Below are 17362 nucleotides of genomic sequence, written 5' to 3'. Positions count from 1 at the left end.
ATTTTTAGTAGAGACGGGGTTTCACCATGTTGACCAGGATGGTCTCGATCTCTTGACCTCGTGATCCACCCGCCTCGGCCTCCCAAAGTGCTGGGATTACAGGCGTGAGCCACTGCACCCGGCCCCTGATAGATTATTTTAAAATTACTTCAACATTTGTAGATCTATTAATAAATGGTTGCTTAATATGCATTTTGGGACATGCTTAATATATTGAGATAATATTATATTTTCTAAATTAAGCATTTAATGAATAAGTATAGATTAGAAAGCATGTCATATGTCTGGTCCAACACTGTAGGGTATGTGATGGACAGATACAGTAAGAGAGAACATTCAAAATTAGCCCAGCGTGTACACAGTGATATACCAGATTACAATTCAAAATGTCTTTTAGGACAAGGATATAACAATTTCATAATTTTCTTTGCTTAAATTCAAATACATGAAAATCAATTTCCCATTTCTCAAAGTAAACATTTGCTCTGTAGCCAAAAGCAATACTTTAAAAAATAATATTGTTGAATTCAGTTTATTGAGAAGGGCTGTCAGACAAATGTAAAAGGTATTGGATCCTTAAGAGGAACTGGTTGACTCAGGAACATGGATGAGGCAACATAATTTTGGTGCCTTTTCAATTATACACAAATGCATGTTTTGCATTCTCACATACACAAAAAGCATTTAAAGTAATTTTATGATTTTTCTACTTAAAGACTTCTTTCTATCAAGCCCATTTCCCACTTACTTCCACTTCCCAATTCAAAGAATATTTATTTCTCATTAATTCTCTGATCGGATCTCTTTTAGGATTATGAGCACGGTTGCTAAGACAATTTAGCCATTATCTGTTAATTGTGCCAACAAGTGATAATGTAAACTTTGAAACTTATTTTACACCACAATTATGCTTTATTAAAACAAATTGACTTTATTAAATGTGCCTTTTGTATACATCTTTGTAGTTAGCAATTTAGGAGTTGAGGAACAATAGTTATGTGCCTTTCCTAAGAGAAGAGATACAGGAAAGTGTCCCAGATATTTGCGCTTAAAGAATAAGTTTACCCAGAAGAACTTACACCAAAATGTATTGTGATTATTTTCTGGAAATGCATCAAAATTTACATAAAATGTTATCTTTTTGGTTTTAAGCATTCCCCTCTGTTATAGAAGATAATAAACACCTGCAAATTTTTCTTGAGCTATTACTCTGTGGCAGCAGATACGAAGAGACCCAGACACATGAGCCATGGAACACACAGGAAAACAAAGTATTTACTCATGAAAACCAGCTTGTTTAACAACAAAACGTGTTGACAGCACTCCCCAGCAATACTCAGTTTATAATTTTAGCATAACATAGCTGATTCTCACATGCTTCCAAGGGCAATTAAGATCAAAGCTTCTTTAAGAGACAAGTATCCAAATTTTAGTCTGTGTTTTATCCTGGAAGTCATCTTCCTCTGTGCAAAGATCAATTACATCACAAGACCACAGTCAGTAACCACAGCCTGATGAGCCTCGCTGTTAATGCATGAACTCACTCCCTCATGAGAGTCCTCAGGAAACCGCATGGGATACGGGGCAAACACTAGACTGTAGATGCCTCAAGAGTAGGTTCTGTGACTTGGGCTCCACCCAAAGTCCCCATAATGCCCACTGTGTTTGCTTTCAGTGGGTATTCAGCAAAAGCCACTGACTGGTTAACTGGCCGGTGGGTAGCTGCCAGAAAAACCAGTATCTTATCACCAAAGAGCAGATAAAAGGAAGATTCTAAATCAACTGAAACGAGTTTCCACCCAGGATGCCTTGATGTGGTGATAGTCACAGGGTAAATAAGAGACAAAATCAGAGAACTTGAGCTGGTCAGCTGAGTGGGTGCCTAGATACTGGGGGCAATTTGTAGGGAAAATTTAGTAGTTGAGGAACTAGAAGAGACTGCAATATTTGTAAGATATCTTTACCTACAAATAAATGAGGCTTTGGTTTACTGAAGTAATAAAAAGTTACAGGTGCCCTAATGTGGTAGGAGTCAAGTTAGAGATACGGTTGGAGAGAAGAAATGAGGACACAGTAACAAAAGAAAATGTAATGGAAACTACAGGCTCATTTGGAGTTTTCATAGATAATAAATGTATATTTAATTATTTTTGTATGCCATTTCTGATTTGTGACATTTTTGAATATTTATTGAGTGTACACATCAAGGTTAGGGAATTTTTATATTATATACCTTTTTTAGTCCTTACAACAATTCAGTAAAAGAGGAAAAGTCATTATCCTCATTTTATGTAATGGAGAAACTAAAGTCAGGCAAATGAATTAACTTGCCTAATGTTCCACAGGCAGAAAGTCATGGGATTTGAATTTGCACTGGTCATATTTCCCATTGTAAGCATTCGTAAGACACTGTGGCCAAAGACAGCAACAGGGGCAGGGTGGTGTTTGTGGGTGGGAGTAGAGTGGCTGTTCCATCACCAGGGAAACATCACCTGTGCTCTTTCTTTGGCTGAGCTGGGATGGTAGATCACTGAACTTCTTTGCATGATGAGCCATTATGCCTTTACCAGTAACCCATCTATGCAGTGACCACACACACAAAAGTCAGACATGCTTTGATTTAAGTGATCATGGCCCTGAAAGCACTCTTATAATTTAGATTGTGGGAAAATAAAGAAAAACTTCCCAACAATATATTAATTCCTCCCTGTCTTCTGAGGTTTATGCGTGTGCAGAGGTACTGTAGGTCCTCTGTCCTCTAGTGTACCACGCTCTGCTGAGCTCTAATTCAGGTATAACAATGTCTGTCCTACCTTCTCAAAAATATTTTGATTTATTTTGTTTGTTTACTATACTCCCAACTTCTCTTTAGGTGAATTAATTACCTTTGAGTCTCCAAATTTAATGCTGATATTCAAGTTCAGGTAGTTCTGTTTCAGTTGCTAGCTGATAATCAGTATTTTGAAAAGAGTATATCTCTGGTTGAAGGATTGTATGTTGGAGTGAAAATGGTTAATGGTCTTAAAATTTTTAAGAAACCCAAAAGAGGCTAGGTGATATAAGAAAAAATATATCAAATCATTATTACCTAATATTACACTAAGTTCAAGGCCAATTTAATACAAAACAATTTGAAAATAGTGACGTCTTTTGGTTGTGTTTTATTTTTAATTCTATTTGTAAATATGTAGTCTGCTCAACTGCCAGAAAAATAGAAACTTTGGGTTTCATGGCTTTAAAATCCTAGGACATAAGCAGATTGTCAGGTAACATAATTGTAGGAACAAACTAAAATCTACAACTTTAGCAGCTACATATTGCCACATTAAGTATTCCAGAGTATCCCTCTCTTCTCAATAAATATTGTGGTTTAGTTTAACTTACTAAAACCCTTTGACTGCCGGAGGCATTAGAGTTGCTTTACTGAAAATACTTTCAGAAACCTCAGGGGGTCTAATGTGGGGTGAGCTCCCTGGTGGTTGATTAATACTTTGTCTCCTAAAATACTGCTACGCTTACATGTTGTTTATACTAGCCATTCCACAAATAACAATGCAGAATCAGCAGAGAAGTTTTGCTTTGAATTTGTATATCCACTTAACAGTAGTGGTTGTAACACAGGTTCTTAAGATTACAGCAACAATCTACCATGAGGAACTATTTCATTCATGAGTAAATTAGATTAACTTGGTTATCCAGTCCATAGCCAGTTTTTGCTGTTTTGTTTTACTCTTGCTTTCTTTGGGGCTGTGGGGAAGGTAGAATATCCTCTAGCTTATGTGAGAATCATCAACTAGAGAATGAACTGCACTACCAGCCACATAACCATTTGTATTATATCTCTGGTTGAGGGATTATAATTCCCTTGTTGTGCTTTGAACACAAATTGTAATTGCAATATTACTTTAACAGACCTTTCAACTATGTCATGTTCCAGAATAAAATTTAAGAAATATGACTCTAAAAAAAATATATATTTTGAATGGGATAAATACCCCCTAGTTACTGTCTCTTCCTTTTTGTAGATCATTTGCCCCTTTGGCTGACATTTCCTTTCTTCCTAAACAGGAATGGTTTTTATGACAGCACTTGGAAGATGCTGATAGTTAATTATTCATCTAATGTCTATTAAAAGGGAGAGGTGTTAAAAAAAAAAAAAGCAGTTACTTGCTAATCAAGTTAGCTTTAATAAAGTTCCTATACATATTATTCTAAGTGATGATTTAAAGTATGCAAATCATTTCAAAAATGTTCGTTCTTGTTCCTCTAGATGCAATCTCCCTCCTTTGTCAAGTGAATACACTAAAGATGTTGGATCCAAAAGTCATTTAGTGACAGCTAATCCCAGCATAATTCGGCAGAGGTAAGAGTTTATGACTTCTGTTTCTGAGGAATGAAGATGATATCCTCTCAAGTACTTAGCATCTCAAAGGCAGTGAGCATAATTCAGTTTGGGAAATCAAGAGGAAAACCATCTGGAGAGGCAGGAAGGATGAAGAAGGGAATTGTAAATAAAGAAAGCAGGATTATGGGAATCCAAACAGTATTTATGCTTCCTCTAAGATTCTGTTTCTTGCCTTTAGAGATGGTAGAAGTAACATGAGGATCAATTGTTTTGCTTAAAGAACAGCAGAATATCCTGCTTACTCATTACTGCTACTTTTCAGTTTGTTGGCTTCAGTCCCAATTTGTTGATTGGCAACGGTGAACCAAATTAATATCAAGAATAAAAACAAAGCAATGGCCAATCCACTGCATATGCATGCATTAGAATAGCAATATTGTCAGAATGTGCTAGAATGTGTGATAATAGTATACTATATTACATTACATTATATTCAATCATATTTGGGGGAGTGGATGTAAAATTCTTGTTCTAGTGTCAATTCTGGAAATCTTGAAATTGCTTGGAATCTTTGAGGCTGCCGTGGGAGCTTCGGGGTGGGGGGTGGGTCAGTCTATAGTTGATGGAGTGCATCAGTGAGCTATCACCTGTTTCTCCAAGGACTGTTCATCATAGAGAATGAGTCCCTCTCCAAGGAAAGAGGAATTAAGCATTGCTTTAGGCCCTCCTGTGTCCCTAGCAATTAGGAGTGAAATATCCAGATGTTCTGGGCCCAGGCCCTTCTCGTAATGAACAATATGTGTGTTCACTTATTCACAGTGTGGCACTACTTGTTTTTGTTCATAAGAATTCTCACAAAATAGATATCTAGAAATGCAATCAGCTTTTAATTTTGGCAGATACTGTGAAATTACCCTCCCCAAATATACCATTTATCTTCAGTAATGGATAAGACTGCTTGTTACTTATATGGAAAACAATACTATATGTGAAAAAAAAAGAAGGACACATTATACTTTACTTAATTTGCATTTTTCTGAATATAAAAAGAGTTGAGTGGGTATTGACTATTAGTATTTTGTCTTCCGCCCCTTTGTATTTTTGGTCTACTTTCAACTTGCTTTTAAAAATTATTTTTCTGTAGCTATATAGGAACCCTTTATATTATGGATATTAAGTCTTTGTAGCAAATATTTTCTTCTAGCCTGTCACACATATTTTAACTTATATTCTATTGTAATTTAAAATTTTTATGCAATGAGATGTAGTATTTTCCTTTATGGCTTCTTTTATAAAAACAATATTTCTTTGGATGATCTTTCATACCCTGATGCTCCTCCCTTCCATGAAAAAAAAATTCTGAAGTTTTCTAATGCATTTATGGTTTATATTTAGAAATTTAATCCATGTAAATGCATTTATTTTTATTCTTACAAGAGTAATTTTATTGTTTTTAAACACAAATATATGTCATTATAAGAAATTAAACAGAAAAGTGCAAAGAAGAAATAAGAGAACAGAAGAAAATTTTTTTATTAAAACAATTTATTTTTAAATACCATAGATTCACAGAAAATTGCAAAAAACAATTTACAAGAAGGTTCTACGTTGTCTTTGCCTAGTTTCCCTCAAAGGTGACATCTGTGACTATTATTTTGATTTGGAAATAAAATAACTTTTAAGAAGGAACACATGTTCCTTTGGTGGGGAATGAAACGTTCGATATATTGTATCCAGGAGCAGAAGATTCTGTTTTTTTTCTACCTGAATATGTAGAGTTGGTATAAGATTTAAAAAGGAATGTGAAAAAGAATGTCCAGAGCAAGATTTAGAACAAGATGAGGAGAGAGGGAGGAGGGAAATGAGGAAGGGAGGGAAAGAGAGAGATTTGTTTCAGGGAAAAAATATAAATACAGAGGAAGGAAGGACAGGGTCAAAAATTAAATTTTGAAGAGGAAAGTAGAAGTTGTTGGTTAAGACTTAAGCTCACTATGAAGAAAACAAGCATGGACAAACAAGAATTATTACCAACATTGGTAAGTATTTAGTTCACATTTATATGTGCCAGGTTCTGTGCTCTTTATTAGGCAGAACCTGGCGCTTAATCCTTAAAACAATCCTAACAGTCAGGAACTATTTTAATTTATGCATTTGACAGAAGAAACATGTGATGTGGTGAATCTAGGGACCTGCTCATACACACAGCTGCTAATAATTGCCTGGACTTCACCCAGGCCTCTCTTATTCCAAAGCCCATGCTCCCAACCAGTGACCATCTCTGAGAGAAAAAAACCCCAAACTGCTTTCTCCTCTGTTCTCACACTACAACACAGAAGACCGTGAAAAGAACCGTAGGGGGGTTGGGGGGCGTCTGGCTCTGTCCCGTGGCCAGCCCCCACGCTGAAGCGGCAAAGGGCTTCAATCAACTCATTAACATGTAAAAAGATAGCACTGAGGAGTTTCTAAAGATTTTAGGAGATGCATACCAGGAAATGAGATCGAAGCTCTCGAATACATATTTCATGATATTTCACCATCGCACCCTCTTATCGTTTTTTGTAAACCATGAGTTGCACAAGGAGACAATAGAGTTTTCCCACAATAATCAACATAGAAGACTTCTGGCACCAATGTGTTTGTGTTTTTCCCCTACACACCAAGCAAGCAAACAATTCTGCAGCAGACACCAACGGGGTATCTCCAATTCAATTCCAACACTACCTGCAGATGGTGTCAGATCCCACAGGTGGAAGGCTCAGTCCCACAAGACCACCCCCCACCCCAAACCAGAGTTGGTTCCCCCAACTCTCTTTTTGGGTTTGATTAATTTGCTAGGGCAGCTCACAGAACTCAAGGAAACACTTGCTTACATTTACTGGTTTATTATATTACAAGGGATTCAGACGAAGGAATGCGCAGGTTGAGGTATGGGGGAAGGGACATGGAACTTCCATGCCCTCCCTGGGCATAACACCCTCCAGAAACCTCCACCTTCTTATCTGGAAGCTCTCCAAGCCCTGTCCTTTCGGGGTTTTATGGAAGCTTCATTATGCAAGCATGGTTGATGAAACCATTAGCCACTGGTGATCAACTTAACCTGTAACCCTTTTCTTCTCACCAGAAGTCAGGGAGTGGGGCTGAAAGTCCCAAACCTAGAATCCTGCCTTAATTCTTGCCAGTGACCAGCCCCTACTCTGAAGCTGCATAGGGTTAATCAGTCAACTGATTAACATCCAAAAAGGTATTACTCTGGAGTTGCTAAAGATTTTAGGCGTTGCATTCCAGAAAACTAGGTCAAAGATCAAGTAAATATGTCATAAGATTACACCATCACACCCTTTGATCTTTCTCCATGATCCATGTGTCACACAGGAGAGAGTAGAGTTTTCACAGGTTATAAATCATTTTGTAAAAGTGAGTGAAAGTTTCTTCACTTTAAAAAGTGTATTCAATGTAACAAGGTTTCTGTTCAGATCAGTATGTGCATACCAATTCCATTCTGTGACATAAGAAAAAATTGTATTTACAATAGCATCAAATAATATGATATACTTAAACAAGAAAGCAAGTCCTCTTTGGAAAAAATATGAAATTTTACTGAGAGACATTTTAGACAACCTGATTAGATGTACTGATAATACCATGTGCATAATTGAAAGACTCAGTATTGTGACAGCACCAGGTCTACCCAAATCTATCGACAGATTCGTTGAAATTCCAATGGAAATCCTAATGATGCATGCATGTGTATATGTGTGTTAAACTTAAAATGGTATACAAAGAGCTGAGAATAGCAAAGAATTTCTTGAAGAAAAATGATTGGCAAAGTTCCTTTATAAGATGTTAAGACTTATTATAAAGCTATTATAATTAAGATAACGTGGCTCTAGTGCAGGGATAAACCAATTGAGCAGTGAAACAGAATAGGATACTCCCAAATATTTCCACATATATATAAACCATTATATATGACAGATGTCATATTTAGATCAGTGAAAAAAGTATAAATTTCAAAACTTGTTAGGATACTTAGATTACATATGGGGAAAAATTGAATTAAATTAAATTAAACCTCTACCTCATAACTTATACCAAAAATTATTTTCACGTGGTTAAGACCTAAAAGTAAAGCCACTGGGCATGGTGGCTCATGCCTGTAATCTCAGCACTTTGGGAGGCCGAGGCTGGTGGATTGGCTGAGGAGTTGAGACCAGCCTGGGCAACATGGCAAAACCTGGTCTCTACCAAAAAATACAAAATTATCTGGGTATGGTGGCACATGGCTGTAGTCCCAGCTACTTGGAGGGCTGAGGCAGGAGAACTGCTCTAGCCCAGGAGGTCAAGGCTGCAGTGAGCCATGCTTGTGCCACTGCACTGAAGTCTGGGTGACAGAGTAAGACCCTGTCTCTAAAATAATGATTATAAAATTAAAAATTAAACCAACTAACAGTATGGCTAGGGACACAGACATAGCAAGTAAAACTATGAGGAACAATAAGTGGTCACTTCTCAGAAGGGTAGGAAGAGTACTGGGTTCAGGTGTGGAATAATGGGACTTCTAGATTGCTGGAAGTGTTCTTTTTCTTGGCCAGGCTGGTATAACATGGATATACACTTCATAATGATTTCTTAGGCTGCACATGTATGTTAGATGCTCTCTTCAGTATTTATACTTTACTAAAAACATCACAAAAAATATGCTAACTAATGGAGGACTGTACAACTTTTGGTTAATTTTAAAGGTTCTCAATTCGCTTTTTTGATAAAAATTGAATTCCAGAGAAGTATACTAGAGTGTAAGTTTTATATAAAAGAGATCTCAGTGTCTTGAAAATAAGGATTGATAGTTTTTTTTTTTTTTTTTTTTTTTTTTTTTGCAACAGAGTTTCACTCTTGTTGCTCAGGCTGGAGTGCAGTGGCACGATCTTGGCTCACTGCAACCTCTGCCTCCCCGGATCAAGGGATTCTCCTGCTTTGGCCTCCCAAGTAGCTGTAATTACAGGCATGTGCCACCACGCCCAGCTAATTTTGTATTTTTTGTAGAGATGGAGTTTCACCATATTGGCCAGGCTGGTCTCCAACTCCTGACCTCAGGTGATCTGCCTGCCTTGTCCTCCCAAAGTGCTGGAATTACAGCCATGAGCCACCACACCCAGCCAATAAAAGGATTTGAATAGAAATGTAGTTAGAGCCTTATCAGCACCACTGTCAGTGTTGTGATGCTCTGTTCTCAAATTGGAATACAATGTTTTAACCCATCAATGGTCAACTTTTCATTTTATAGAAGGGATCCAGCAAGTGCTGGAAACTTTTGGTTAAATACAGCTGAGACTACATTCATAGCATCTTCTTCATGTGGCTAGCAGTATATGCAAACAGGGTGCAAACATTTGTATATAAGGATTAAAATATAGAGGATGCTATACTATGATGGCACACTAAAATGAAAGAAATAATATTGAAGTGAGAAAGGCAGTATTTCTATATTAGAATATTATCCTATTTATATTAGATATTTTATTCATATCTCATAGTCTTCTCTCAAAGCAGTGCAAATCCAGGACATCAGCAGTTATCCTGTACTTTCATGTGATGAAAAATTAAACTTATTGGGCAAAGATGTGCAGTGGAAATGCTAATTTTCATAGCTGTCTCCAAAACCTTGATTCTCCTAAAAATATTCTCTCAGAAGTTACAAGCATGAAGCGTTTTCACTATAAAATTCTCTTAGAAAACATCAGTAACAGAATAGAAAACTGAAGTATACATACATGAGAGGCATACATAACTATAGCGACAAAAAGAAAGTTAGAAAAGGTAATACTTACTGCTGTATCTAAAAGAAATTCCCAGTAAGAAGGAGCTTTGCTACAGCCTTTATTAGGATAGCTTGTTTGGAGTGCATTTTTCTTGACAGTACCTAGAACAAAAAGATTAGTTAGGGTGCCTGAGACATAAGATTAGAAGGGGCTTTGCATTCACATTCATCCTCTGATTACATTTTTATGGTCGAGGAGAAAAGAGGTGGTTTTAATCTGGCAGTTGGATCTTTAAACTCCTTACTACTATCCTTTCTCTTCCTTTGCTGGCCTTTGCAGGTGGAAGGCAGAAGATTCATACATAGCATTACCTTTTATCAATATACCATCTGTAGCTCTTGTTCTTCAAACATTTTTGTACAAGTACTGTTTATTTGTCTGAATTTAAGGGATACGGTGCCATTTTGTTACATGGCTATATTGCATAGTGGTGAAGTTAGTGTTCAAATATCCTTAAAAAAAATTTTTAATCCATGATTCCCTTGATTATTTTTAGTTAACCTAATTTTTGTGGCATAGGTTAAATTGTTGCTAAGGATGGACTTTTTAGGGCATTATTTACATATGCTTTAAATATATGTTGTCAGAATTTCCGAAGTGCAGATCGAGCTCTTCAGATGTTACATGTCCTCATGGCAAAATCAGTGCTCTTTGTCAAATTAACTTATTAAGTTAACTTTTTATCAGAAAAGATGGACTACCTTTTTAATTAAAGTGTGACAGTATAACTTAATATAATCATCTCACTCCTGAGGTTCAATTATTCAACTGATACAGTATGGGGAACTGTCAAGAGAGTTTGTCCCCTGAATAAAATAAGGCACAGCTCCTTTCTACTTCTTTTAAATAAATTTTTGCCTTTTTTTCAGGGGATATTCTCTCAGAATCCATGTATTTGGAAGTGTTTCTTTGTTTGGTGGCCTAGCAGTTTTTATCCTTTCAGGCAAGGCATCATTATAATATTTGGGATAATAGGAGGCATGAATTTCTTTTATGAAGTAGAAAAAGAAAAATTATGGAAGTAGAATTTGGAAAAGAGAGTTCTTTAGACTGTCAGATTGGTCTTGAGCAAATATATTTTAGGAAAGTATACATATGGAATTTGAAGGTCTGGAAATTTATAGTGAGAAGGAGGAATAACATAGGAGCCAACAAATATTTCTTGAAATCTACTCTGGGACAGGACATACAAAGTTGAATGACATGGCCTCAAGCCCTGAAGTTGCTCCCAGAAGCATTCATACCCATGTTGGAGTGGCCACGGAAGGGAATTTAAAAATTTCAGGGAACACTTCTGTATTAGTTAATTCCCACATTGCTGTAAAGAAATACTTGAGACTGGGTAATTCGTAAAGAGAAGAGGTTTAATTCGCTCATGGTTCTTCAGACCTTACAGGAAGCATGATGTTGGCATCTGCTCAGCTTCTGGGGAGGCCTCAGTAAACTTATAATCATGGCAGAAGGCAAAGGGAGAGCAGGCATATCATGTGGCCAGAGCAGGAGTAAGAGAGAACGAGTGAGCTGCCACACTTTTAAGCAGTCAGGTCTCGTGATGAGTCACTTACTATTGCAAGAACAGCACCAAGGACAGCTCTAAGCCATTCATGAGAAATCATCACCATGATCCAATCACCTCCCATCAGGCCCCACCTTCAACACTGGGCATTACAATTCAATATGAGATTTTAGTGCAGACACAGATACAAAACATATTACCTCCTGAAAGTATAAAAAATGTTCTCTACAAAAAATAATAAAAAATTGATGGGCATGGTGGCATGTTCTTGTAGTCCCAGCTACTCTGGAGGCTGAGGTGGAAGGATTGCTTGAGCCCAGAAGGTTGAAGCTTCAGTGAGCCATGATTACACTCCAGCCTGGGCAACAGAGCAAGACTCTGTTTAAAAAAAAAGTTGGTATGAATTAGGAAACAGAACAATTTTAGAACAAATGGAGTAAAAATCATGGTGGAGTTAACCTTTTAAAAGTTGTAAATGCCTAACTTTTAATTCAGAAAGGTGACTTGATATGAGACCTAGATATTTATTTTTAGGTATAACCTGAGCAATATCTTCCCATATAAGTACAAGAGATTTTATTCAGTAGTTAGTATCTCTAAGTTTAATAAAGGGAATTGAGAATGTAGAAATAATAGCAGGAGGAGTAATTGTTTATGTCATTTATGTGCTTTTAAAATAATAACTTGAGCTTTGAGGAAAACAACTTGGGTTCAAAAAGGTTATAGCAATTTATCTTTAAAATTGCATTCAACTTAGTGTACACGTAATGTACATACATGTTTCAAACTGTGTTCCTAAAACTTACATATCTCTTTTGCTGTATGACTTTGTATGACTTCTTTTTTTTTTTTTCTCCATACTCAGGCAGCTTATCAGTGTTTGTATCAAGGCTTGGATGTCACTGATAGTTATTCATTCTAACTGTTCTGCAATAAGGGAGTTAGAAGGCAGATAACAAAACTGAAACTAGAGATAGCAAGTAGGAGATAGAAAAGAAAAGCCCCTAAAAATATGAATACATGGAGTTGGTGTCTGAGAGACAATATTAAACAGCAGTGAAAAACACAAGTTTTGACTTAGAAGGAATTTGTTTTCAAATTCTAGTGCTAGTGCTAGCAAGTGCTTCTACCTACTAGCTATGTAACCTTAGTTACTTAATGTATCATATGTCAATTGAGTATAAAATTATTTGCCTTGAGGACTGTTGAGAGATATAAATGAGATAATGTAGCTGACTAGAATAGCTTCTACTAGATGCAGCTAGAATAGTATCAAAGTAGCTGCTCAAGAGGACTCTCCTTTTGCAATACATTTTGTTCTTGGATAAAACATATTTTTAAATGCATTATTGTATTCATCAAATTTAGAGAACTCTCCAAGCATATCTGCATGTCTACCTTCCCACCAAAAAAAAAAAAAAACAAAAACAGAAAATGAGGGAGCAAAAATGAGACCAAATGCTGTGAGTTATAAAAGTCGGATACCAAAACTTGGAAAGGAGACCAATTTCTGGACTTGCCATGTTAATGGGTGTCCCATATTAAGTCCTGAGAAGGAGCCTATTGTGGTTCCAGGTTAGTAGCCGTCCCTGGCTTCCAACAGAAGCAAACACACATTTCTTCTGGAAAAAAGCTCATAGAATTCTCATATACTATGTTCAAACAAATGATAGCTCATAAGCAAACACTCAAAATGCACTCAAGCCATCAATAGTGTAATTCTCAGAGACAAAAAGCAAACAAAAAATAACAGATGAGTTTAATACCTGGAATGAAAATAATTCCAGCTTATTTGAATTGTCAGGTACAGTAGATTACTAAATATAAAGTCTTTATAGAAAAAAAATGAGAAGCCAATAAGAGAATATCTAAATTATGTAGGTAAAGTTGAAAAAGAACTAAATTGAACTTTTAGAAATGAAAAGTATAATCATTGAAATGGAAAGACATCAGATTAGACATAACTGAAGAGAGAATTGGTGAACTGGAAGACAGAGAAAATAGTTTTCCAGATATGAGGCTATGGAAAATGTAAAGGCAAGACAGAAACATGGAGGATAGAATGAGAAGGACTGTATTAAAACGGAATTGTGTAACTATACAATAAAGATAATAATTCTTTTTCAGAATTCATGATTAATGTGATCCACAAGTAAAGGAAACACAAAGTATTAAGCAGATCAATTAAAATTAAAAATGCAAACTTAGACAATTGTAGTGAAACAGAACTAAAGATAGTAAGAAGCCTGTAAAAGTAGCCAGGAAGAAAAGACAGATCATCTGCAAAAGAATAATTATACTAAAAACAAACTTCTTCTAATAGTAAAAGTGGACATCAGGAAGCAGTGGAAAAATATCCTCAAAGGGCTGAGAGAGAAACTATCAACATAGAAATGCATATTCAACAATCTATTTCTTCAACAGTTTTTTCAATAGCAAACGTTTTCTGAAAAACAGACACAGGTTTTTTACCTCCAAAGGTCTTTCAGTGAGAGAAATTCTAAAGAATATATCTCAGAAAAAGAGTGTGTTATTCCAGAAACAAAATCTGGGATGCAAATGAATTGCTAAGCATATCAATAAGTCTAAACAATTTTATCTGCATAAAATAATTTCTATCATACATTGTTTTTGCAGATGATTTGTGTAATCAAAAAAAAAAGACAACTAAAATACTGGAAAATGACATTGCATCATTTAGAAGGGGGAGACTGAAGTGCTTTTAGCTCTTCTTCAGTTTTTACTGCTTAGTGACAAGTCATCCTTTTGTCTTAAGCAGCAACAGCAATAATTTTAGTATCTTTCACTGTTTCTCTGGGTCAGGAATTCAGGAAGAACTAGGCTGAGCAGACCTGTCTCGTGATCTCTCACATGGTGGCTGGAGTTGAAATGGCCAAGGCTTGGAGCAGCAGGGACTGGCCAGACATCTCCCTTCCTGTAGTCTCAGAGCTCTCCGTGTGGTTTCTCCTTGTGAGTTAGTGTTGGCACCCTCACAGCATGACAGACTCCAGGAAGTTGGACTGTTTACATCCCAGCTGGCCTCTCCCAAAGCTAGTGTCCATAGAGCACAATTGGAAGTGCATGGCATTTTAATAGCCTTACATGGGAAGTGGCCTAGCATCACTTTCATCATACTCTATTACTTGACGCAATCACAAAGTCCACCAAAGTCCCACCCAGGTACAAGGGAGAGGAGTTCTAGCACAGATCCACCTCTTATTGGGAGGAGTTTTCAAGGAACATTATTAGAAGAGCATGCATGGTAGGAGATTTGCTGTGGCCATCTCTGGAAAATGCAATCTGTTACAGTTTCCTGCCGCAGAAAATATAATCTGTCCTTGGGTCACAACAATTTATATCCCTCACATATTCAAAATAAACTCAGTCACTTCCTGAAGACCCTCAAGATATGTCCCATTACAGCATCAATTTAAAATCCAGAATCTCCAAAAGGTTGAAAGAAGAAGAAGAAGAAAAACCAGAAAAGAATAAACTGAAAACAAAAATACAACAGAGTGGGTCCAAAAAGCCAAAGCTAATATTTTGGAAAGTCTACTGCAATTGACAAACCTTTAGTAAAGTTGATAAATAAATAATTGTTATTTTAAAATAGACTTTTCATGATTTTTCTGCAAATCCATCTTAAAAAAACAAGAAAAAACTCTATTATACACAAATGTATTATGTACATCATAAATGGATAATGTGAACAAGATATCTCTAAACATAAAACATACACCAGTGATTTTGTAACTTATGATATACCCATGTTGGTGGTATATTATGCAAAGGTATTATAGGTTAATGTACATAAATGGTTTTAATAAATGGTAAAATGCTAATGTTCTAATATTAAATGAAAAAATATATAAATGTGTAAATATAAAAAATATATAATTATATTCAGAGAAAATCTCTAAGGAAATAAATCAACATTTTCCAAAGTTGCAAAACTTTATAATGAAGAAAAATATTATTTAAAAAGCAGACCTTGGTTGGGCACAGTGGCTCACACCTGTAATCCTAGCCCTTTGGGAGGTAGGAGACTGAGGTGGGAGGATTGCTTGAGGCTAGGGGTTTGAGATCAGCCTGGGCCATATAGTGAGACCTCATCACTACAAAAATAAAAAATAAAAAATTACTTGAGCCGAGGAGTTCAAGGCTGCAGTGAGCTGTGATCATGCCACTGTTCTCCAGCCTGGATGACAGAGTGGGATTGCACCTCTTAAAAAGGTAAGGCCTTGTTATTTAATAATTTCTCTTAATGTTAACTCATTTTGTCAATACAGCAGCCTGGTGAGTTGAAGGAGCAGGCAATATGAATAAAGCCCTGATTTCGTGTGTGGGTTCCTGCTCTTCCAGATTTAAGTGAGAATAGCTTGAACTTCAAGTTTTATGTATTTAATTCAGAGTCAGACGTTCGCTACGTCTTTCCAGTCACCTTGTCCTGCGAGCAGCAGAGGTGAGCATAGTACCAAGAAGCCAGCTCCTGACACACAGTAGTTACCTCATACATAAATGTCCCTTTGTTTCTTTCTTTTCCTCTGTGAAGCTCTAATCTTCACTGTTAAATAGCAGATCAGATCAAAGATTACTATAAAAACAAAATTAGTATGTAATTAATAAATAAATATGAGAATAGCCCAAATTCTCATGGCACTTTCATGCAGGCCCACCGAGAGTGGGTTGCACCCAGTGAAGAAACATTAGGGGAGGACCCAGCAAGGGTACCGGGTTGAGAATCTTTACCCAGGATTTATATTGATATGCAGTGTATTCAGACCACTGGGTCAACAATTTGTACCAGCTTTCTCCCATCCACCCATCCTTAACTCTCTTTTTAATGTGTCCTTCAGTTGGATATTTTTACTAATCAGTACAATGTCAGTGAGTTACAATTTCAGTGAAAGAGAAAATGTGCGGAGGGTTTTCTGTAAGCTAATAGGACAACATTAGCTTAGTGATTGAAAATCTAAACCACTCTCTGCATGGAATGTGGCAGAAAAAATTTAACAGTCAGCACCAGAATTTTGTTTTGAAAGTGTGCTGTCTGTATATGGAACTATTTCTTGCTTACTTGGGATCAGGGAGAAACTCAAGGGCCTGTGTTGATTCCAGAGTTGGATCTGAGTAATAGGTGAGTGTAGAATTGTTGGGATGAGCCAAAAGAGAGGGGTTGAGGAAGAAAGAAGGTCTAGAGACAGGAGACGAGGTGGAGAGGAGAAAAATCTTTGGGAAACTTAGGCATGTTGACTAGAAATAAACTGAAATGTCTAAAATCAACTTTAAGTTGTTTGTTAGAAAGTGTGTGTCCTGAGATTATTTCCCCTTCATTCTCTCAACTTCTGTGACTCTTCAGATTCCTAACATAGCCATGCATTTTTGTCAGTTTTGTATACAATATTAGCATGAGTATGTGCACGTGTGTGTGTGTGTGTATGTGTGTGTGTGTGTGTGTGAAGAAGGGAATGTGCTCCCTTCATTTGGAATCAACATGGTTTGTTCTCCTGGATAATGGCACTGAGGTGACAGAGAGGACCTCAAAAATGTAATGCTCCTAAGGATGTTCAGATGGAAATCCTTGGAAACACCACTTTTGTATTGACTGCATGCCCCTTTTAGAATGTAGAGACAACCTTTGACTCGCAAAGCTATTTTGTTATAGCCAAGGCATTTGTGCCC

At 36.6% G+C, this 17362-nt stretch overlaps 1 protein-coding gene across 1 annotated transcript in view; it reads left to right on the top strand.

Moving 5' to 3' along the window:
• Window positions 1-17362, top strand: part of ST8SIA1 (ST8 alpha-N-acetyl-neuraminide alpha-2,8-sialyltransferase 1) — a 140393-nt gene that overhangs the window by 85411 nt on the left and 37620 nt on the right. The window contains exon 4 of the mRNA XM_017522970.2: window positions 4271-4363. Within this exon, the coding sequence (XP_017378459.1) occupies window positions 4271-4363 (93 nt within the window). The remainder of the gene's footprint in view (window positions 1-4270; window positions 4364-17362) is intronic.

Source organism: Cebus imitator, unplaced genomic scaffold (genome assembly GCF_001604975.1).
Source record: "Cebus imitator isolate Cc_AM_T3 unplaced genomic scaffold, Cebus_imitator-1.0 Scaffold25, whole genome shotgun sequence".
NCBI lineage: Eukaryota > Metazoa > Chordata > Mammalia > Primates > Cebidae > Cebus > Cebus imitator.
Note: the sequence above shows the minus strand (reverse complement) of the source record. Positions and strands in the feature narration are given on the sequence as shown.